This window comes from Alosa pseudoharengus, unplaced genomic scaffold (genome assembly GCF_046254945.1).
Source record: "Alosa pseudoharengus isolate Yale_2024_CS ecotype anadromous, Long Island Sound unplaced genomic scaffold, YU_APseudo_1.1 YU_APseudo_1.1_scf_20, whole genome shotgun sequence".
NCBI lineage: Eukaryota > Metazoa > Chordata > Actinopteri > Clupeiformes > Clupeidae > Alosa > Alosa pseudoharengus.
The window spans coordinates 8,841,598-8,866,608 of NW_027468664.1; the positions used below are offsets into that span (position 1 = coordinate 8,841,598).

At 47.5% G+C, this 25,011-nt stretch overlaps 1 protein-coding gene across 1 annotated transcript in view; it reads left to right on the top strand.

Annotated features, from left to right (window-relative positions):
• Positions 1-626: 626 nt before the first annotated feature.
• Positions 627-25,011, top strand: part of exoc4 (exocyst complex component 4) — a 99,207-nt gene continuing 74,822 nt past the window's right edge. Inside the window, exons 1-3 of the mRNA XM_076296474.1 lie at positions 627-768; positions 1,081-1,169; positions 17,538-17,634. Of these exons, the coding sequence (XP_076152589.1) occupies positions 632-768; positions 1,081-1,169; positions 17,538-17,634 (323 nt within the window). The 5' untranslated portion in view covers positions 627-631. The remainder of the gene's footprint in view (positions 769-1,080; positions 1,170-17,537; positions 17,635-25,011) is intronic.

Here is a 25,011-nt window from a genome sequence, read left to right on the forward strand (position 1 = left end):
ACTCTCCCCCACTAAGGGCAGTTTCGTCCGGCGGTTGGAAATAGCAGGATTAAATTGCCCCAGTAAATTATGAAACGATTAGAAGTGTGTGTGGGGTGTTGAGGGCGGACGAGGAGGACGAGGAAGAGGAGGAGATGAAGGTGGCACAGAAGGGTAGGGGCTAATTTGTGGCGAAAGTTAAAACTTAGTTGTTGTTTTCTCCTCTCTCTCTATTCCGTCTCCTACCGCAGGACCTTACCGGCTGCCGAGGGGGATGTTTATTAACTTGTGTTTGCGGTTGTAATCAAGGTTAATGGGTATGGCTGAGTGGCTGGAGCCCACTGCTCCACAGACAAGCTGGACTGATGGGCCCCTGGTTGTTGGTGTGTGAACAGATTTGCTCATTTTGGCAGGCGTGGGTCAGAGATGTGTTGAATAAATCAATCCGGAAGTCTGCTTCAGGTTTCAGTAGCGTGGTGGAGCTTTGAATAAATAACTCAACACATTGGGTCATGCAACCTGACAGTCTCTCTCTCTCTCTCTCTCTCTCTCTCTCTCTCTCTCTCTCTCTCTCTCTCTCTCTCTCTCTCTCTCTCTCTCTCTCTCTCTCTCTCTCTCTCTCTCCACCCCCCATCCCCTTTAGGTGCTGCTAATGGACTACCTGGACGTGAAGAACAGCCGTAGTGCCGCTGAGCCCTCTGCCCAGCTCTCCTACACCAGTGCCGCCAGCGATTTTGGGGCCTTCTTTGCCAAAAAGAAACCAATACAAAGAAAACAGTCACTTTTCAAGTAAGCAACAAAAAGGTCGCAGAAGAAAGTAGGCTAGACTATAAATCAACTCAAATCACTATTGTTAAAATTTGCTTGTGCAGAGAGCAGTGCAGATATGCATTTTTTTACAGTTGCTTTTGTATGTTTCTCTGTGAGAGCAATTTTCCTTGCCCATAGTAGGGATATTGATTTGCAACTTGTTAGGGTGAATTGCCGAAAAAGATTACATGAAGGCAGAAGTCAAATCGACTCTGTGTGTTTAGTTCCCACAGTAGATGTGTGCTTCATGGTGTGTGGCTGAAGACTGACCTGCGGTTCTCCTCCCCGTAGGTTTGAGTCGTCCTCCCATGCCATCAGCATGAGTGCCTACCTGCGGGAGCAGAGGAGGGAGCTGTACAGCAAGAGTGGAGAGCTGCAGGGTGAGTGGACGCCATTCGACTCCCTCTGGGTCGGAGGTGTGTGTGTGTGTGTTCGGGGGCAGCAAGTGCAAAAGTGGAAGATGCCAGACAAGGACCTTGGACTGAAGTAGGAAGATGGCTTTTAACTTCACTGTGTCCTTTTTTAAAGTGTTTTTTTTTTTTTTTTGGACTTTGTTTCGTTTTTTGGAACAAAAAGCAGTGAGACACAAAATGAATCAAAAGTATACAGTACCCACACACACCCATATCCACTTACACACACACACACACACACACTCTGACTCATGTACACACACATACATTGTGGGTGAGACAGACAGACTCCCTGGAGAGCATCTTGTCTCAAGTTGTTTTTTTCCTCCCTCTTTTCTCTTTCACTGCAGAGTGACCTTGTGGTTTCAATCAGCGATGCTTGACAGCACTGTTTGCCTGCCGTGTTTTTTTCGGTATTGTTTTTTTCTCCGACACCCTATGCCTCTGAGACATAGCCTGTGTGGAATGATGGAGATGGGGGGAGAGAACGAAGGGAAGGGAGGGAGGGAAGGAGAGAGAGAACAACAATGTTGAGGTAACTAGAGAAGGGAACTTTAAAGGAGGACAGAAAACTTTGATAGCATGCTGGTTCCAGACACAATGCCTCCTTGTATCTTTTTATTCTACCTGGTTTCCCAAAAGTTTTCACAAAAGATCGATCTTAAAGAGCAGTTTCAATTCGAGGGTCTTTATTGAGTTGGAGCAGATGGTAGCTTGGGGGATATAATATTTTCTCTAGCGTGAGCATTGGCGTGGTAGAGGCTTTCCGGAATCTTCCTGTCTTTGCTCGGTCTGCAGCTACAATTCCATTTGATTGTAAACGCCAGTCATCACTGACCAGGCACGCACCGTCGGCAGAGAGTGAAATGTACAGATTAACATCCGATAAGACAGCAAATGGGCTTCAAATAGTCCCTCGCCTCTCTTTTCTCATCCCATTTTTTATTCTGTCTCCCCTTGCTATTTCTGAAGTGAAGAAAAAGGGAAAATATTTGGACGGCTGAATGCCTGGCAGCGTTTTGAAAAGAAGATGAGATTTTTCTCCCTTTCATTTACCCCATCACAAAGCTGAACTCATGCCTCAGTCTGCGAGGTGAATGGCAGAAAGAAAGATTGAAGAGAAAGAGAGAGAGAGAGAGGGGGGGGAGAAATCATTTAAAAAGTGAAACAAGTCTCTGCCATGATTGAGCTTTTGGAGTGTAGGAATGGTGATGGAGAGGTGGTGGAGAGTGGTGTGGTTTAAATCCATTGTTTTCATTATAACGGCCGCGTGGCAGCCATTCAGGTCTCTTTCTGTAGAAATAAATTAGAAATGAGAGAGAGAGAGAGAGAGAGAGAGAGAGAGACTTCCCCTGTATTTATAATTGGGTTTTAGGCAGGATAGACAGAGTGTAAGAGCAGTGAGAACAGTGACCAGCTCTGAATCCAGTAGGATTGGCCAAGCCATGAGGTCATTGCTTATTTTAAGACCTATTTTAAGATGTTGCTCAGAATGCCTCACCTCCTTGTAAACTCTTGGAGTTGTGTTTGTTTCAGAATATCTCTGTCTCCTTTACACTAACTCCATGGGTCTGTCACTCCTAGGTTTAGCTGAGAAGGACTGTTGCAGTGTTTGCATCTGGAAAATGCTGTTTTTCCTGCCAAGGGGTTTAATAGGAAATTGGACTACAGCCTATGGAATTGTTATGTGTTGTAGTCACATCAAGGAGAAATATTTATTTTGGCAATATGGTGATGGTGGTTCAAAGGGTGCATTTAAATATGAGACAGCAGTCTATCTGGTTGATAAGGCTACATTATTAGACCCATGACACTGTCCCCCAGTTCCTTCCTTATCTGGAGCTATTCCTCATGCTTCATAGGTATGCTGGATCGATCCCAAACATTGTTTCAAGTCTTATAGCCTCACCCAGCCCCCCCACCCCATCCCCCTTTGTAGTTACTGTCAGCAGGTGTAAACAAATGAAGGTCACAGAGAGGTTTTCTCAGTAAACTATAAAAGGGTCTCTTTCCAGTCCAGCAGTGTTGATGTTCTGGGCACAACAGTAGCCAAAACGTATAACAGCTTTGTCCATTAATAATGCAGTGTTTTGTCTGAGGCTGTGCCTGTGGTTGGCTGTCACCCGTGCGGCGGTGTGACTGACTGGCGGTGGCTGTGAGTGGGTGTTGGGTGCCACTCTCAGAGCGAGTCTCTACCCTTAAGTTCCCCTCAGATAGTTGGCTTGGGGAGCACAAGGCTCACAGTTTCACTGTGGGTATGAATCAGTGTTTCTATCTTTGCTTTGCCGTCCTGTCGTATTTATCTTAAATTTGTATTATACATACCAATTTCTATCTCTTGTTCTATCACAAAGTCTGTTAGTCTACTAGGCTACCTACTTGAGTATTTTTGGCCTGCTACGATACCTGTGTCTGTTTACCACTGTGTAATACATCTGTGTAATAATATTAATACATCTGTGCAATAGCATTAAAGATATATAGACAGATATATGTAGGCACACATTCACAAGCATACTTGCAGGGTAAACATAACTGGTCAGTTTGATTAAGTTGTGTATGTGGCAGGTCCATATACATGGCTACTGTTTAACAGAGGTCCATATACATGGCTACTGTTCAACAGAGGTCCCCTTAGTAATCTTCTTGCCTTCCGTCTTTGAAAAAAGAAAGGATTCTGTACGCCAACAGTCAAGTGACAATCAATATAAGATGGGAACACGACATTGAGGTGAGAAAATGTCACTCTTGGACATTCCCCCAGGTGTAGCCCTGCACAATGCACCAAGGGCCACCACAGAAAAATTGTGCTCTGCCTTGAATGGTTCCATTACATTTGATTTCTTCCATCTCCCTCACAAATGTATATGGATGGTAGAAAAAAAAATGCAGAGAGGGTTTGTCATTTCCACTGGCAGTTTCATGTGTAGCGCTCACCCCACTTGGCCCTGTAAGTCATCACCCCGACAGAAGCACGTCTGTGTGACCGGTGTTTTCATGATTTGTCATGGTTCTTAGGGAATAGGTGTAAATTAGTCTGTATGAGCCAAGCTTAAAAGAGCACTAGCCTTGTGAGGTTATCAACCAACATGTTTTCGATCAGGTCAATGTCCCAGAGGGCTAGGACACAAAAAAACACACACACACACACACACACACACACACACACACACTCTCTCTCTCTCTCTCTCTCTCTCTCTCTCTCTCTCTCTCTCTCTCTCTCTCTCTCTCTCTCACTCACACACTCACACTCACACACACACACACACACACACACACACACACACACACACACACACACACACACACACACACACACACACACACAGAATCTCACACATTTGAATTGGCTTTGGGGATTATTATTACAAAGGCTACATTCTCCTCCCTCACACCAGTAAAACAAGCCCAAATAGAGTGTTCCCTTTAAAGCCTGGCTCCTGCGATGAGAGAATGGCAATGTTGTATTAGCAATCTTGTTTATGCATAATTGTGTAGCTCCCTGTAGAGTGGAGAGTGGCTCTGCCGCTCAGTGACCGACTGGTCCAAGGGAGCGTGAGTGCTGTTTTCTGTCAGCCTGATTTGTGCAGCACAATAGGGAGGGAGAGGTGCAAATGGAAAAATGTCTCACGGTGGGAGAGGAGGTGTGTGTGTGTGTGTGTGTGTAGTGCTGTTTGTGTGTGGTGTGTGTGTGTGTGGTGCTGTGTGTGTACATGTGTTTGTGTGTGGCTGTAGGTGTATATGTGTGTGAGGTAGCGTTTGTGTGGCTGTCTGTGTGTGGGAGCGTGTGTGTGTGTGTGTGTGTGTGTGTGTGTGTGTGTGTGTGTGTGTGTGTGTGTGTGTGTGTGTGTGTGTGTGTGTGTGTGTGTGTGTGTGTGTGTGTGTGTGTGTGTGTGTGTGTGTGTGTGTGTGTGTGTGTGTGTGTGTGTGTGTGTGTGTGTGTGTGTGTGTGTGTGTGTAAATGGGGTGTTTGAATTCTCCACATCCTCATCTGCACAGGCCAGTCTCTGGTATCACAGTGGGCCGCCTGGACGTCTCCGTAATGGAAGCCCAGTCCTTGGTGCCATCTAGTATCCATGGTTTCAGCAGTCGCTCTCCGCTCCCATGAGGCCTGGCCTGCTCCATCACGTCACGACAAGTGACAACCTCAAAAACACCCGTCTCTTAAAGTGTCCTCCGAGTGTCTCAAGTGTTGGACCCACTCATACATTTTATGCTGGAAATGCTGGCCTGGCCCGGCCTCTTCCACAGGCAACAATAACGAGGCTATTGCTTTGTAAAAATGATCAATACCTACAGTTCCTCTGTCCTCTGACTTCAGGTATTATGATTTATCACCTCCGTATCTGAAAGCTGATATCAAATTGAGCCGCAGGCCAGGGAATAATGATGTGACAATTAAACAGGAAGAGTGCTGGGGACTCGTGGATGTGTTGTTTGGCCTTGGACCCCATCAGAGAGCTCCTGTCTCTTTGTATCAGTATAGATCTATTACTGCCTTTTTCCTCCTCAACTATTACAAAAGGTTGATTAGTGTCTTTGGGTAGAATGCCTCAGAGCTTCATCTTTTTGACATCTTATCCCCTCCTATCTTTTCTCCTAAACCTTTGCAAAGAGTGGATGGGCTAGTAGGATCTACTCCACCCCTGCTTGTCCTGTGCAAAGAGTGGATGGGCTAGTAGGATCTACTCCACCCCTGCTTGTCCTGTGCAAAGAGTGGATGGGCTAGTAGGATCTACTCCACCCCTGCTTGTCCTGTGCAAAGAGTGGATGGGCTAGTAGGATCTACTCCACCCCTGCTTGTCCTGTGCAAAGAGTGGATGGGCTAGTAGGATCTACTCCACCCCTGCTTGTCCTGTGCAAAGAGTGGATGGGCTAGTAGGATCTACTCCACTCCTGCTTGTCCTGTGCAAAGAGTGGATGGGCTAGTAAGATCTACTCCACCCCTGCTTGTCCTGTGCAAAGAGTGGATGGGCTAGTAGGATCTACTCCACCCCTGCTTGTCCTTTGCAAAGAGTGGATGGGCTAGTAAGATCTACTCCACCCCTGCTTGTCCTTTGCAAGGAGTGGATGGGCTAGTAGGATCTACTCCACCCCTGCTTGTCCTGTGCAAAGAGTGGATGGGCTAGTAGGATCTACTCCACCCCTGCTTGTCTGTCTGTGCTACAATGAGGGTCGCGTGGGTGGAGGCTGGTAGACGGACTAGTGAGACGGGCAGCAATCAGCGCCAGGCGTGCTGAGATGACCAGGGCTGGGGCAGCGAGGCTTGAGCCCAAATGTGATTGGCCAGCAAGGACAGGGCTCCATTTAGACCCGTGATTGAGAGACAAGGAGCACCTGTGGGTAATTTGAGACACAATCAGCTGGGTATTTGGCAGATGCGGGAGAGAAAAAACACGGGGGGCAAGTGTATGTGTGTGTGGGGTGGGGGGGGGGGGGGTAACAATTGACTGGCCTTGGATGGTGTCTCGGAGACACACACACACACACACACACACACACACACACACACACACACACACACACACACACACACACACACACACACACACACCAGCATGTTCATGCATCCGCCAGCAAAGATGGTTGAGAGGAGGTTGATGTAACAATAGTTACTGATTGGTTGAAAAAAAAATCTGTGTGTCTGTCACTCTCGTTTTTTTCCTTTCTCTTTCTCTCTCTCACACACACGCACGCAGTGAGTGTGTGTTTGTTTGCATGTTTTTATGGATCTCTCTTGTATATGTGCCATGTGCCGTGTGTGAAACAATCTTTTCCCCTCTCATCCCACTGCTTCATAAAGCATGCGTATGTCAGTATTTTTACAAAACTATGACTAGGAGTAGATTTGGAGGGGAAGTGTGTCTTTGTATCCTTGATTTCTTGGCAGCTGAGGTCGGGCTGAAGAGCTAATGGCGTCTCTACTAAACGGGTCCTGATGGAGCAGACAGGCACACAGGGATGAAGTGATGATGAAGTGATGATCCAGACGCCGCATGACATCCCGGAAGCCTCCGTCCCAAACCGCAGATGCCACTTCAAGCGTGTGTGTGTGTGTGTGTGTGTGTGTGTGTGTGTGTGTGTGTGTGTGTGTGTGTGTGTGTGTGTGTGTGTGTGTGTGTGTGTGTGTGTGTGTGTGTGTGTGTGTGTGTGTGTGTGTGTGTGTGTGTGTGTGTGTGTGTGTGTGTGTGTGTGTGTGTGTGTGTGTGTGTGTGTGTGTGTGTGTGTGTGTGTGTGTGTGTGTGTGTGAGTGTGAGAGGGCAAGTGAATGCGTACATACGGCACTTGTACTACGACATACCCCGTGCGGGCGTGTGTGTGTGTGCGACTTATCAGCACAAATCTGTACGGGGATGGAGGGTCTGATCTTCCTCACGAGCTGGCTGGTGAAAGGCGCGAGTAATTGATCACGCGAGTCCCCACCGTCTGCACAGGCACAGGCCTCAGCCCAGCCGCATCTGCCGCCTCTCCCACACGGAGGAGAGGAGAGGAGAGGAGAGGAGAGGAGAGGAGAGGAGAGGAGAGGAGAGCAGAGGAGAGGAGAGGAGAGGAGAGGAGAGGAGAGGAGAGGAGAGGAGAGGAGAGCAGAGGAGAGGAGAGGAGAGCAGAGGAAAGGAGAGCAGAGGAGACATGAACACTCAGTGAAGATGTGTCACTATAGCACAGCTCTCTACCGCCTCATTGTGCCTACACACTCCCCACTGTCCCTTTGACCTGCACCTGAAAGCCGGGAAATTGTAGCACAATTCCCAGAAAATACGTGTTCTGTCTTATCCGGTGCTTCAATGAGATTTAATTGAACTATTAATTATTAGTTGACCATCTGACTCCATTTATATCTTACATACTAGTCACATATCTACCATTGGTTAAATCAACCACCAATCCGTAATACATAGGCTATTCCCAACGGATTATCTCTTCACCAAATACTGTTCAGTTTAAGCTCCTTACTGTAACCGCCAGAGAGATTGCTACAGATTGTTAATCAATATAACAATTTATTGCAGTATCAGGAATAATCATACACTACAGTTAACCAATAAACACACAATAAATGGTAAACCTCAAAGCAATGTAACAATCAATTCAAAATAACCATAGGGTCAAAATATAGCATACCTGGCAAAGATTTCAACTATGATTGAAGGCTCTGAGAAACCTAAGGTTTCCTACTAGATCGATCCAACTACACATAAGGTGGGAGTCCTGAGAAGCAGGCAAACTCCTCGAATGGGGTTCTCATCACCCTTAAGTATCCAACCAGAACAGGGGCATCTTGCATTACATTACAAAGCAGGAATTAAAAAGCAGGAATTAACATATAGACAGTATTCAAACCTGGAGACCCCAGTCTCAGCAGGGTATCCTTATCAGACCACCAAAAGGTGGTGGGATTTTCCCATCAGAAGATGGACCATTTTCTCTCAGATTACAGAAAACAGATATACACTTATTTTACATTTGTACAATTGAGATCCTCTTACTTCTCGCACTGAGACATTAAAAATGATACCAAACACAAATACATCATCATTTGTCATTTGCCCGTTGCATTTCAGTTTCTAGTGGTTGAGTTCAAGTGTCTTCCAGACCGATTGGAGACAGGCCATGGACAAGCTTAGCAGGGGGTATGGTCAGGGCTAGGAGTTTCCTGACAAATGGTGGCTAACACAATAGTCACAATCAAGTGAAAACAGGAATCTTGGCTTCAAAGGACGTTCTGTAACCATTTTCTTTAGGAATGCAAAAAGGGATACAAAAGGCTAGTCTTACACACCTATGCATAATTCAATTCAATTCAGATCAGTTTGCTCCATAACATACAATAAGAATGTGTCTCAAGGCACGTTACAGTGCCCAGCTTGAACATGAACCTTGATTTTTACAGATGAATAGCGTTGAATAGCAATGTAGGGGCAACCTGAGTTATTGGGTTGAGCACCACCTTCCCCTGTCTTAGTGGAATTTTTGCCGGCCGCCGCTCGGTGCCTTTGTCTAGTCAACCATGGCCTGTGTGTGTGTGTGTGTGTGTGTGTGTGTGTGTGTGTGTGTGTGTGTGTGTGTGTGTGTGTGTGTGTGTGTGTGTGTGTGTGTGTGTGTGTGTGTGTGTGTGTGTGTGTGTGTGTGTGTGTGTGTGTGTGTGTGTGTGTGTGTGTGTGTGTGTGTGTGTGTGTGTGTGTGTGTGTGTGTGTGTGTGTGTGTGTGTTTGTGTTTGTGTTTGTGTTTGTGTTTGTGTTTGTGTTTGTGTTTGTGTTTGTGTTTGTGTTTGTGTTTGTGTTTGTGTTTGTGTTTGTGTTTGTGTTTGTGTTTGTGTTTGTGTTTGTGTTTGTGTTTGTGTGGACACCCGCTCTGGAGATTGGTGTTTTAATAGATCCATTCAGTTGCCTTTAATCAGTCTTGGCCACAGGCTGTGGCTTTGGTTATTTTGCAGTGTGCCTGTTTCATTTCTTAATTTATTTACTGATTAATTAATTTTACAAAGGACAACAGCGAGCCAGTGGGAACTGGACCGAAATCAATTGCAAAGAGTTCAAGAGTCCCATTCTGGTGGACCACACCAGACATGCACTTAGAACACAACATCAAACCACCCTAATTATTTAACTTTTTTTTTTTTACCTGCTTCATAATAGTCAAAGCATTACCTGTTAACTTCCACCAGGTGTGGCCATGTACAGACACAGACACAGACACAGACACAGACACAGACACAGACACAGACACAGACACAGACACAGACACAGACACAGAGAGAGAGAGTTAAGACAAGCAGCTAGTTTGATTGCCCCTGGAATGTTCAACAGCATAGTGTTGAGAACCGTAATTTGTCGTGATTCTCTTCTCTTCGCATTTGTCAGGTATAGCCAATGTTGTTGCATAGTTGCCATGTTTGATGGCATGGTTTACGCCAAGCACTCATGTCTGTTCACAGACTCACTCAACACACCACAGCATACTTTCTAAGCGACAAGCATCTGTTGTGTCTGATTCTGCCCCTGTTGTCTTGGATGCTGTCCTTCCTCTACCGGAATGTTGCCACAACATGACACAGGTGACGTGAGCAATGGGATGGGAACCTGGCAGGTTATTAGGGAGAAACGGGGAGCGGGATGGCGTTCCTGTTCTGCCAGGTGCCGACAGGAGGAAGGAATGTGAGCACATGTGCACACACACACACACACACACACACACACACACACACACACACATACATAGACACTCAAACCATCATTTACTTCCATCGCTGTTTGCCAGGGTAACAAAAACACAACACACACTAATGACAGCAGTTGCTGTGTGTATACAGATGTGCTCCAGGTTCAGTTTGCTCACACATGACTTCTGTTGAGATGTTGATGATTGCTAAAATAACATTATGGTTTGGATTCTCTCTCTTCTCTCTCCCATTCTCTCCATCGCTCTCTCTATCTCTCTCTCTTTACTCTCCGTCTCTCCCTTCCTCTCTCTCTATCTCCCTCTCTCTCTCTCTCTCTCTCTCTCTCTCTCTCGCACTCCTCCCTGTACTGTTTTGCGCTGGTGGTGAAATCCTGTGGTAAATCTCATCAGTGGGAGATGATTGAATTAGCTGAGTGTCGAAATGAGATTGGCTTGTTATTTCTGTGCTGCCGCGCCGCGCGGCGAGGGAGGTAATAGCATCCCGGTGCCCCGGTGGCGGTGCGGGCGAGAGAGCGGCCTCCCAGCCTGCTTTCCACGCTGATGGATAGTCTGCATGCTACCGGGAGACACCAGCGCCGGGGCTCCTAATGGCATCCGTGATTGGAGAGGAACGGAAATGGTGTTGGATTGGCGGTTGAAGTTGTATAGTCTTTCTTTACGGGCAGACAGGAGAGAGGAACAAGAGTGTGTGTTTTTTTTTAATATATACTGTATATATCCTCTACCTACCCCAAAAATGTGATTCAGTGTGTGTTTGAGCACGTTGTGTGTATTGTCAGAAGAAGTGTGTGTGTGTGTGTGTGTGTGTGTGTGTGTGTGTGTGTGTGTGTGTGTGTGTGTGTGTGTGTGTGTGTGTGTGTGTGTGTGTGTGTGTGTGTGTGTGTGTGTGTGTGTGTGTGTGTGGGAAGCTGTTCCTACTGCTTCAGAAAGTCCTATCTGTGTTTGCTGCTGGGTAAATTCAGATAGAGGTGTTTTTGTGTGTGTCTGTGTGTGTCTGTCAAGGAGGGAAGGGGGTGGGGGGTGTTGTTGTCAGTTGAAGGCTGACAGAGCTTTGACTTCTAATCACCAACTAGGAGAGTGAAAGGAGGAGAAGAGAGAGAGTGAGAGAGAGTGGGGACCTGTGTGACTGTTTCCCTACTAGGGCTAATTTTAATCAGCGAGGGGCTGTCATCACGGAGGCTGTCAGCTGCGTGTTTACCTTTAATCTCAGCCCCAGGGTGATTGGAAGAAAGGAGGGGTGAAGGACAGACACATGCACATATGCACACACACACACACACACTCACACTCACACACTCTCACACACACACACACACACTCACACACTCACACACTCACACACACACACTCACTCACTCACACACACACATCCACCAACACACTCTCTACCTCTGTCACTCTCCATGACTGACGTAACTCTCCCTAACAGTCATGCACCAAGCAAGTTCACTCACTCTGGACTTCAGAGGTACCTCTGTAAAATACAGATACAGTGTTTAAGACAGGAATTCTCATAAACCACGCAAGAACATATCATATTACCACAAACACAGGATGCATTCCAACAATGTTGACATGTGCGCACACACACACACATACACACAAACACACACATGCATGCAGACCCACAACATGGATCAAAGAGCACTTGAAGATGCAGCAAGCGGTAGCCAATCAAGAGAGGTCAGCCCACGGCCCCCCCACCCCCCATTCTCCTCCTCTGTTGGGGCAACTCCACCTGTGTGATGTGAGGGAGAGAAGGGAGTGATGGAGAGGGCTTGATTGGAGGTGGAGGGCTTTGTTTTATTTTCCTGCAGCAATGGAGTTAAACCACAGGAGATCAGATGAAGAGCATGACAAGCTGCTAATCAGGCCACACACACACACACACATGCATACACACACACACACACACACACACACAGACATACACACACACACACACACAGACATACACACACAGACATACACAAACAGACACACACACAGACACACACACAGACACACACATTCTCATATTCGCTCAGACACACACCTTTCATTCTCTCGTTCTGATGCAAACAGCCTCTTAACCAAATGCAGTAAGTGGCTCATGTGTCTCTAATGGCCTCTTTCACTTTGCGCAGAATTACACACAAAGAAACTTTGTACATATTGTTGACGAATTTGTTTTGTTTTATGAAAAAGACCTGACAGATGACCGGGGTTAAAGAACGTGCACAGCTGGTTAACCTGTCACCAGTGCATTTTGATGAAATTTGTATCAGCCAGAGGTGCGTCGCCTTTCGCTCACACATCTGTGCGTGCCTGGCAGTATCTCTGCATTTGTGTGTGTGTGTGTGTGTGTGTGTGTGAGAGCGAGAACACGCACGTTCGGGTCACTGAAACCCATGGGCACTGACACATTCAATAATTAATCTCATTCAATTTCCACATTTCCATATTTATTTATCGGGTATCATAGGCGAGTGGCAGCAGCACCCAGGTCCCCTGACGGCCTCTGCTGTCTGGCGCACGGGGCAAGCGGAAGATTGTCTCTTCAAATTAATTTTAATAATAGAAGCAGCTCATTAGGAGCCAATCAGACGCGAGGACATAGAGTGTGTGAGAGTGTGTGTGTGTGTGTGTGTGTGTGGTGGTGGGGGGGGGGGGGAGAGAGAGAAGCAGGGGTGGCCAGGCAGCCAGCCAGAGGAGTTCATGAATTATTAAATTGGCCTGATCTTATTACAGCCGCTGGTTTGGTCATGACAGCTCAGGTGCCGTTATGAGTGTTTGCACACCTACACATACACACACCTACACATACACACACCTACACACTTTCAGCTACATACACCATCACTATTTCTCTGTCGTAAGGGTGACACGTATACTTACATGTATGTTCAGATATAGCCATATATAGACTCATTCTCTCACTTATTCACCTTCACTCTTCATCAGTGCTACCGTTTGTGTTCCAGTGTTAGAAAAAAATAAATGAACTAAGTGAGAAAACAGACTATATCTAATCCTCCATCTCACCTATGTCTTCATATAGAAATGTACTGTAAACCTCCATTTCACCTATGTCTTCATATAGAAATGTACTGTAAACCAAAGCAAAACTAAAGCAATTAGTTTGTTTCCAGGGTATATTAAAGCAGGTTCAAATGTAAGATGTGGCAAATATATGCATTAGTAATCAGATTAAGCACCTTCAGGTTTGGTGTTTTTTCATATACCCTAAAGACCTCATGTTTGGTCTTTTCCCATATATTTCTATATACATGCCTGTGAGGAAGCACTAATTACATGTATGTGGATGCTTGTGACCAGAATGTCAAAGAAGGTCCTCCTCAGCAGTGACATGCTGGACATCGAAGCCCTCGTCCCCCGCCACAGGGACAGGTGCAGAAAAAAAGCCATTACAGAAGGAGCTTTGATCTGGCCAAAAGTTGACATTTCAGATTACGCTGACAGAGTGCCACTAACCCTGACACTCATCGTAAATGAGGGATTATGAGTGGGCTTGCTCTGTTTGTACTGCACCCTCTGTACTCGGTCCCTGTAAACCTTCTACCACACAAACACACACACACACACACATTCACACATACATACATGCACACACACACACACACACACACACACACGAAAACACACACGAAAACACACATACACACACACACACACACACACACATACACTGTCATGAAAACGCACACAAACACACACACACACAGCCCTACACCTACACACACTCACTCACACGCACACAGGTCCACAGAGATCTGTCGCGGTGTTCCAGAAGGCATTGCACGTCCGATATCGCTGCTTTTATGTCGCCCTCCCGCCCCCCGCCCCTTTCGCCCAGAGCCGGAGACGGGAGCGCGAATCCAGCGCAGATCAAACCCCATTTCTAATCAAAGCCAGGAGCCTGTGGCTAATGCAATTTCACTAAGTCACTGGCTGGCTTGATTACATGGGCGGCTGGCTGGAGGAGGTGTGGGGCCGCCTGGGCCTCCAGGACCTGCCAGGGGCCCATGGGGACGGACGGAGGGGCGGCTGGATTTGCCTTCATTATGACACCCCCCACCCCCCACCCCAGCCCCTGCAGCCTGTTCCAGGGCCCAGACACACACCCTTTCCCCTTAGTCTGCTTTAATCCCGGGATCAGCTCCTACCACAGGGGAGCGCAGGGCCTCCTGACTGCCTGTTCCACACAGCAGCTCAGACGCACTCACTGGAAGCAATAGCACACAATCTACAAACAGGTGCACGCCAGCACAGCCCAGCTCCTGCATACGGCGTTGCATTTTGAAAAACGCTATGGATGCACATGTAGGCACACAGCATTAACCTACAAGGCCCTTCTTGGACCTCCACTTCTGCGTACTCCAATTTCTTTACACTTTTGTGATCCAATGATGACAGAGGGGCCAGACCTCTTACTGTCACCAAGCTGCAGAGACCATGTAACAGTCATTAATATTAACAAGCTAAATTAGAATATTAATGCATGTCATGCTAACTTGGCACTAGATGAGAGGCTTTGGAGACGGGGGGGGGGGGGGGCTGTTCGACTCTTCTGTCAGAAGTAAATGAAAATGAGGTGGGGGGATTGAATCATGTAATCCGTACATCTCTAATCCTTCTTAGTTACCTGATGACTTCCGTGCCCTTCTTTGTCTGTGGTTGCAAATGGATGCGATGCACACAAAGCCGCCCGCTTCCTCCTCCATTCTCTCTCTCTCTCTCCTGTTCTCTCTTCTCTTTTCTCATTTCTCTGTTTCACCCCATCTGCCTGTTGTTCTCTCGATGCCGTGGGAGAGCGTGTGGGAGCAGCTTTGTTTGGTGCTCGTAATTGACTCTTAATTGAATTGGCAGCGGAGAACGGATGGAGCAAGTGGGAGAGGAGGAGGAGGAGAAGGTGAGGAGGAGGAGAAGGAGGAGGAGGAGGAGGAGGTGAGAAAATTGGACGTGGGTTCCGTCTCCACTTAGCAACAAGCGCAGGGTTTCCACAGAAATGAATTTCACGCGAAAGAAAAAAAACAAGTGGGAAAATGTAGGCCTTCGAGTATTTTTTCCCCCTCATACAGAGAGCAACTATAAAAGCTCATGCTCTCTTTAACTCTTTTTTTAAAAAAACATAACAAAAATAAAGACGAAGGCTCTTGTTGGAAAAGAGCTCTGTTGTCCCACAAAAGGCGTCGTGGAGGCATCCTTTGAGGCATCCTGGCGAGAAGGAAGGAGAGCTGGAGAGAGAAGCGAAGAGAGAGACAGAAAGAAAGAAGGATGGAGGGAGGGAGGGGTGCGATGCGGCGGGCATCTGAATGCAGGCGGTTTCCCCGACTCCCTCTCCGCTCAGATCATGGGCAGTCGCGGTGGATTAGCGGCAAGGCGGCGCAATGTGAGCTCTTGTCCTCCCGATGTGCACTGACAGCGTGATGAGCTTGATGTCGCCCAGGCCCCGCAAGGACACCTGCTGTAATTACTGGGCTGTCAGCGACGACACGCACACGCAAACATGTGGCCCCCACCGGCTCACACACACACACACACACACACACACACAATCTACTGCAGCTAGATTCTTGCATATGCTCTATTTTAAACACACATCATGTACATAATGACTTACTCCTTCCAGCGTAGATATAGTCTTCTCTCTCTCCCTTTCTCTCACCCACTAACAACCATACACCTCACCACGTCCATACCAACTGAATTGAAGTTGAAGGGAAATGCAACACTGTGTTTTTTTCTTTAGTCTTACCGGAGTCTTTTACTTTTTGCTTCATTCTGTTTCTGTAAATGTAAATCAGGTTTCTTGGCCAAGTATACTTATACAAGGAATTTGGTCTCTGCATTTATCCCATCCGTGAATTAGTGAACACACAGAGCACGCAGTGAACACACAGTGAGGTAAAGCACACTCTAACCCAGAGCAGTGAGCTGCCTTGCTACAGCGGCGCTCGGGGAGCAGTGAGGGGTTGGGTGCCTTGTTCAAGGGCACTTCACCTGTTCTTACTGGTCGGGGATCGAACCGGCAACCCTCTGGTTACAAGCCCGAAGCCCTAACCAGTAGGCCACGACTGCCCCTTCTCTTGTCCTCTCTGCAGTCTCTCTCTCTTCATCTGCCTTTCCTCTCTCACTTTGCTGTTCCTCTGTCTTTCCTTGGCTGTTACCTCACTTTGTCACGTCCTTGCATGTGTCGCCTTCTTCTTCATAGACCTTTGCCTGTTGTGGCTGGCATCTTGGAATCGCCCAAATCTCTCCAAATCGCACCGCTCTGCGGCCGTAACAGCCCACGTTGGCAGTCGGCACAGCACCAGGGTGGAGGCGACTCCTCCGCCCACGCTCTCTCGGGCATCTTTGTTGACGGAGGCGACAGGGCGTGCGGAGGTGGTCGGCGAGCTGCTGTCATTTTTTTTGTTTTTGAACATGTTTTTGTTCTTTTTCGATCGACCGCCACGCACCGCTCGCTCTCTTGTCAATTACACCGGTTACGTCGGGATCAGTGGACTTAATAAGGGCAGACGCATGGTGTGGAGGCCTCTCCAGTGGCACAGTCCTATTTCCTCACTAACCTGTTGCTTGCTGGGAGGTGGCAGGGAGAGGGGAGAGGGGAGAGGGGGTGGAGGGGGAGGCAGGTGGGTGAGGCTGCTATACCCAGTGGTGTGCGCTGAAGCGTGGCACAGCTTTATCAGACAAGGATGGGCGAATTCTGATGTGATCAGCATCGACTTGGTCTGTGTGTGCCGAGTCTGTATTTATAGTCTGCGTGTGTGTGTATGTGTGTGTATTACTGTAGTACGCAGTCTGAAGAAGAGCAACGCGCTTGAAATGTTACGCACATTCAATTTGTAACGGGAGCTGTTTTGATGTGCGAGTTGTTTTTTTTCTTCTATATTTTCTCTCATATTTGCTCCAACAAGCAGTGTTATGATGATGTGTGTGTTCTCCCTTCAGCTTCACGTCTGCATATGACACATGTGAGTGTGGTTTGCTCATTTGTTTTGTTTGTGTGCTCTAGGAAGGAAACTGTTGAGCTGAATTGTGGAATGAGTTTTGTCCGTCCAGCTGGTTGACGAGCATTAAATGGCTGTGCTCACTACAACAGCCTATTTAAATCTCCCTGTGCTCATGATTGTTGTTTCTCTTTCCTGTCAGGTGGCGCTGATGACAACCTGATCGAAGGCGGCGAGACCAAATTCCTGTGCAAACCTGGGGCCAGAAACATCACCCTCATATTCCAGCCTCTGCTGCGGTAGGACACCCCTCCAACACACCCCCACCCCTCCAACACACCCCCACCCCTCCTCTGAGTCCCCTCTACCAGCTACCAGCCTTCCTCAGTGTCTCTCACACACACACACACACACACACACATGCATATACACACACACACACACACATGCATACACACACACACACACATACACACACATTGCTCTTGCAATTTATTCTTACCTACAGAAAGGAGATGTCCACATGTGCGCGCTCACAGAATGCACAAATAGCCAGTGTCCCCTCCCACGGATGGCCCGGCCGCTGAGTTTGATGCGTTCTGATGGAGCGAGATGGAGCACTCCGTCTGGCCCCGCTCCCCGCTCAATTCCGCTTTCAATGTTCCAATCCGTGCCATCATGGGCCGGCCCCGCTAATGCCTTGTCGTATTACCGGTGCATTATAGACATGTAGCCGGTCAACAAGCCCACATAATGACATGACTCAGAGAATGCTGATGTTCCTAGCAATCCAATTCATGTCCCTCTCAGGGAACGATAAAACACATCATCCAATTCATTTCTCTCCATTTCCTGAATGTCCAGATGTCCATTTTCTATAAACAGACAGAGTTACGTTTTGTACCTGTTCTCTCTTTGCTTTTGTGCATCTGAGATCACGTTGGTAATTCGTCCGCACGTCCATCCAGAGATGGTTTGAATTTCGGTTGCTGAGTCTGGTACGGTCTCGGGAAGTCTCTGAAGGCAAGAAATCTGATTCCCATCCCCTGATATAATTCGATTTGACCCACTATGGGACGATGCATCTCCGAAGCATCCATTACACATTCACTGTCCAAATTTTTGAAATCCTTTGAGCTTTCGAGTGGTCCACGTCATGTCACTGAACGCCATTGTTTGCTCACCCTCGCCCACATTCCCTCTCAGACCCCCCCCCCCCAACTGCCTACAATTTGTAATGGTCAACAAGAGGGCACAACGGCCTGGGTGGCGTTTCTTATTGTCTCAATCAATAAGCATGCTCCATCAGTGGTGCAAGGCATTATTTGTCTTAATAGCGAGCTTTCAGACTGAGGGCCCTTGCCTCAATCCATCTTAGTCAATATCCAGCCCCTTCTAATTAACCGCACTGTGTCGTTAGTTCTTCATTGTCAATTTTGAACTAAGCCAGAACTTCCACTCAAGAACTACAACAATAGACAAGCCTCAAACTAACAGAGACAGCCATAAAGGAAAGAACCCACTGTTATTGGTGTGTGTGTGTGTGTGTGTGTGTGTGTGTGTGTGTGTGTGTGTGTGTGTGTGTGTGTGTGTGTGTGTGTGTGTGTGTGTGTGTGTGTGTGTGTGTGTGTGTGTGTGTGTGTGTCTGTGTGTGTGTGTGTGTGTGTGTGTGTGTGTGTGTGTGTGTGTGTGTGTGTGTGTGTGTGTGTGTGTGTGTGTGTGTGTGTGTATGGGATACTTCTGGTAGGATGTCAGAGCTGTCAGCTGAGCGAGGCTGACCTTTTTTTTTTGTTCCTGTAAGCGATGTCAGGTCAGCTTCTCACAACAGAGAGAGTGCCCACACGGGTCGAGTTCATTCTATTTAATTTCTCTCTCACAGCAGGACTAAAAGATAGAGAGATGGACAGGACAGGACAGTTTCACAGGACAATGAGTAAACAGACAGGTCTGTGGTCATCTGCCAAGGTTTGCTTGTGACGCTGAGATAGAGGTCACAAACAGTGAGTGTGTTTGATGCTCAGACATCGATGAAAGGAAGTCCTAAAACTGGAGCTGGGTGATACACACGCTCTTTGCACGTGTGATGGTAAGAGTTGGCACTCATCATCACGTAAGGGACGCTGATGTTGTTGGATGTTGGCTTTGCCTCCTGGCCCCTTGTCATTTGGCATTGCTTGTGTTTTTCCATCATAAACATTGAAACAACAGAGTGTGCATGACCATGATAATTAGGAGTCAAATGCAAAGCAAAACATTCAGAATGGCTGTTGTAACAATGTCTCATACAAATGAGACCTTTTTTTTTTGTAAGTTGAGACGTGCAACTGGGGACTTTGTTTGGAGCATTGAAAGTTGTGCGTAAGATTTGAACAGCTCGGGCTGAGCACACCGGGGTATTCGAGACTCTCTCCTGAGGTGCCGATCGATAGCCCTGTCGGGTTGCTTACACAGGAAGATCAGTCCATAGAGGAAGGTAATGTATTGGCTTGCTTCTACCAAAGTGTCTACAGTTTCGTTTGGTGTGAGGCACCAAAACACTTTTCTCGGAGTATCAGTTCTCACCCTGAGGATCAATACAGGGGCTTTATGGGAGACTCTGTGTGTTTTCATTGTGTATAGTGTCATTTTATGGGAGGTGTTTGAGCTTCGCAGCAAAGAGCTGTGTATGAGCAGCAGCAGCCAATCGATCAGCATGAAAGCAGAGCTCTGTGGACCTGTCAGTGTTTTGGTGGAAGTGTGTATAGGTGTCTCCGAGAGGGGGAATGTTTAAAAAACGAACTGAGTTGCTGAAATATTTAATGTGCCAGGCTGGCTTGAGGCAGGCCCATATACACCCACACACTCACACATGTGCACACACTGGAACAAGCTCACACACACACACACACACACACACACACACACACACACACACACACACACTGGCACAAGCACACACAGACATACGCACACACACACACACACACACACACACACATTCTCTCTGGCACCTGCACCTTTGGAACGCAGTGAGGGGAGTCAGAGCAGGTAGGTGGTAATTTAGTTTGACTTGTGTGGCCTCCCGCTGACATTTGAGTGGTATTTAAACCCTGCTGCCCTGACTGAGGTTGGCATTTGGATGGAGGTGGTGGAAGGCTGGTGCTGAGGGTGGTGGTGGTGGTGGTGGTGGTGGTGATGACGGTGGAGGGGAACGCAGCTCTCAGAGCCCTGTAATCTCCCTCTCTCCTCGCCTGCGTCCGTGCTCACTGTTGATTAGCGCTGGCAGTGCCCGGGTGTCTGCCATCACGCCCCGGTGAGGGAGCAGATGCTGGGGGGCTTCTGGCCTCTCCGTCGCCGGGCGGCAGCAGGGAAGGCAGCGGGCGCTGGAGGATGGAGGCCAGAAGTGAGGGCGGGTAGGGTGGCACAGCGTGGGGCAGTGACAAATGCTCTCCTCCCCACCCCTCTGTCTCATCCACCCAACCCACCCCCCCGTGGTGATCGCTGTGTGGGGTCTGTGTGTTGTGGCAGTCCCCCTGGTGCAGGGCGTCTGAGGGGGGGGGGGGGGGGGGGGGCGATGTAAATATCAGCCACGGCTCATTACAGACGCACAGCCCTTACAGAGAGGGCTGGACCCATCCGCAGTAGGTGTCCCTGCAACATCTGCATGGGGGTGCGTCCTGGAGAAAGACAGAGACGCCAAGTGAGAGCAAGAGAGCACTGCGGGGCCATTTCTCAAACATGCACGACATGGCACGCTGGTGATCAAGCTACAGCACTTCTAATGAGCCGTTGCATTATCAATCTGGAGGAGTACCACGGAAATTCCTCCTCCATATGTCATGTTTTTGGAGATGAGGCTTGTCGCTTAAACTCACATTCATTTTGCCTTCCATTCTTGGGTATTTAGAAGTAAATCATCAGTTTTTTAGCCTTTAAAGTTAAATATGCACATGTCTGACCTCAACTTAATGTGCTTTGGTCAACTGACATTGTTTTTAAATATGCTCTTTATGTAAATTGACATTGATATTGATTATGTTCACAGTGCATCAACATATTTTGGCTCTCAGTGTCTGGGATCTCTGAACTCGTCACCCTCCTCTTTCCAAGTCTTTCAGAACCTCTTCGGTTACTTACTCCTGGGACTGCAATTCTGGAGGAATTTTGTGTAAAATCAAGACTGTAATGGCAATCGATTTAAGGCATTCATACGAACATTTGTCTTTTTTTCCATTCCATTTCTTCTTCTTATCTCTCTCAACCACCAGTTATCAAACTTTCTTTAATTTCCTCCCCCCCTCTCAAAACTCTAAAGAAAAGACACAAAGCAGCTCTGTCCATGCTAAGAGCAGTAAAGGATTTTAAAATGTTCTTGGTTGGGCTTATCGACGCTCTCAGGCAGATGTTTTAAGAAAAGTTCAACTTTATAATGGCGTATCAATCAGACCTTGTAATGTATTCATGTTGAGCTTCATTTAGCATGGTGACAGTGAAAAAACAGAAACGTCCAGCTTTTCTCTCTTAAGCATAAGACATTGCTACACACAACACAATTAATTTGGAGTAGCTTCACCATATTCAGTTTTGGCTGGATGCCCTAATCATTTGTCATTCTGAAGCAATTAAGCTGTAGTTGTTTTTTGTTATCATCAGACATTATCTGATGTTAAAGTACCATGGAAGTAAGAAGTTACTGTTTGTCTGACTCAAGCCAAACAAATACAAAGTTGCCTTTGAATGATTGGTGTGGTGATTTGACTATAACAATGTGTTGAGTGAGTCAGTAGAGGAGACTCCTGTTTCCCCGCTCTGAACTTCAGTATGCTCTTTGTCATATGAGAGACCTAACACACACTGACAGCAACAAGAGATGAAAGGGCCCTATACTAGTCCATCCCTGCATCTGACCTGTCATCACTGTAGCTGTTGTCACAGTGAGCAGCCTTTCAGTCCTAACAGAAGGGGACTGACTGGCCACGAAGAGCTTGGGAAGTGTTTTGTCTTACTCTGCACCTTATGCAACGTAGCCATAGGCAGCCACTGGACAAAGAGTCAGTGTGCAAGAGGAAGAGGATGAAGAGGGAGGAGACTTTAGGCAACTAAAGTATGGAGGCATGGGAGGATGGAGGCGAACCGGAGAGAAGTTATTAAGGCCCACTTACTGATAACTGGTGGCTGTGGAATTTGGCAGGATAATTTTTCGCTTGATGTTTAATCAGGTGTGTTTTACAAATTTAATTTCAGGGGATAAATGTTCCACTATTAAATTAATTAGAAGTTATGAGTAACACCTTCCCCCTAATTTTGCATTCAGAACGAAGCTGTTTTTGCTCCTGGCTTTTTCTGGTGCACTTGGGACTCGGTATGAAAAAACGACTTTAGCTTGCTGAAAGGGCAAACGGGCTGGCTAAACACTGCCACCATCATCAATAATCCCCCTTTGTGATTGGAGAGGGCTGCTGAGAATATGCCTGGCCTTCAGTCCTTTCCCAATTCAGCCCTTTGTAAGGAAACAATAATCTGCAAGGCTTGTCATCATGTAACAAGTGCCCCTCTTACTCTGTCATTTTGACGCACCCCCCCCTCTATTCTCCTCTTTCCTTTGTTCTCCTTATCTTCTCTCTCTCTCTCTCTATCCCTCTCTATCTATCTCTCTCTCTCTCTCTATCTCCAGTTTTTCCAGAGTGTTATGTATGGGGGGATCGATCTGTGCCGTGCTCTATTCTACTGCCCATACTGTTGTCCACTAGCCTCCAAAATCCACCCGCAAAATGACCCCCTTACAGATCACAGCCCTCTCCTAAAAGGAAGGGCCTAACACATAGGAAGAGCACAGTGTGGAGACAGCAGATTCTAAACCCAGTCTTTCTGTGCCGTGCTGATTATGTACTCCTCCCTTCACCAACTATGTACCTGGAAGGAAGCCTACAGAAAGTCCAAGGAAGATTGTGGAGCAAAAGGGGGTTTTAACATGAAGATTTGATGCAGATTCTGTATTGATTATTCTAGCAAAATGTACAGCCAGGCAGTTCTGCAATTTTTCAATCCATGAAGTCAGCCTCAAGCCATCTCAGCATTCCCTTTTTTCCCACATCTTTCTCTCACATATCTGAGGATTTGCCTTTTGTAAATACCCCATTCTTTCCCCTCTCCTCTCCTCACCTCCCTCCCTCCCTCCCTCCCTCCCTCCCTCCCTCTGTCTCTCCTCCTGTTAAAGCCATGGAGCATAGCCGTGAAGGCAGACAGAGCAGCAGTGTGGATCAGGAGGAAGAAGGGATTTTTTATTTTTTTTTATCTGTGGAAAGGTCAGGAGGCGTCGGAGGAGAAGCGACGAGCTGTTTGTTTTGCACATTAGCTCCGGCAACATGCACAGACGTATGAATCTCCCAGGCGCAGCTACCTGTCACTATCTCCACTCCAGAGGAGCTGTTTTTCTCCTCCTCCCCCATCTTTCTTCTCTCTCTTTCTCTACCCTTCTCCATGTCTGCCTCTATCTCTCTCTCTCTCTCTCTCTCTCTCTCTCTCTCTCTCTCTCTCTCCCTCTCCCTCTCTCTATACCCTTCTCCATGTCTACCTCTATCTCTCTCTCTCTCTATCTATCTTTTGGTGTCTGCCTCTCTCTATCTTTTTTGTGTTCTTCCTTTCTTTATCTCCGAGATGCCCTCTGTCCTCAGCTGTACACACTGCATGAGTAAATATCCAAAAAGCTGGGTGCAGTGCAGGCATCTCCAGCCTTAAAGTGCCAGCTCAGCAGAAGCCCTTTTCTGTGTGTGTGTGTGTGTGTGTGTGTCTGTGTGTGTGTGTGTGTGTGTGTGTGTGTGTGTGTGTGTGTGTGTGTGTGTGTGTGTGTGTGTGTGTGTGTGTGTGTGTGTGTGTGTGTGTGTGTGTGTGTGTGTTTTTCGCCAGACTTTTAAAATCCAATATCGCAAACTCGTCTGCCAGAGATTGTATCTTCTAGATGCCTCTGTGCGTTTCTGTGCCAGTAGGGAGCCCTGCACGCCCCGTTTTCTATCTTAAGGTTAATCGCGCCTTCCTCTGCTCATCGACGCAGTCACATTTCCCTTTGGCTTCCTGTTGCTGATGCAGCGCCCAGCACATCATTTCTGCAACATGTCTTGTTTTTTTGTTTGTTGTTATTGTTTCGTCTCCAACTCTGCATGTCAGACTCAGGCAATATTTCGGTCTCTGGTCGGTTCTGTTGCCTCTGATAAAGAATGCCCAAAAGTGAAGGAGCAAAGGGATTTGTCATGATTTCTGCATGCAGGTAAACCCCCACCACCACCCCCCGAATAGAACTATGCTTCCTGCTCACGTGGGATCCGGAATACTGTGAGCCTTTCAGCTCCGATGCCCAGAAAGGAGATTTGTTTTTGCGAGAGCTTCCCCCTCAGGCTTTTTGGTGCTTTTTTGCTGATGTGTGAAGCCCAGCTGCACAGGTGAACTCCGGAAGTTTCCGAGCGGCGGCTCCGGTAGCGGCTTAGCATCTGTGTGTGAGACGTCCCCCCGCACCACTGGCCCCTCGCTTTGAAACCCGGGCCAGAGAACTGAGCCAGCTCTCCGCACCACACGTGCTCACTCAGGACTTGAGCACGCAGAAAACGCAGTCCTTTGGATGAACTGTCCATCTCCGCCTCTGGCTGAAGTGTGTGTGTGTGTGTGTGTGTGTGTGTGTGTGTGTGTGTGTGTGTGTGTGTGTG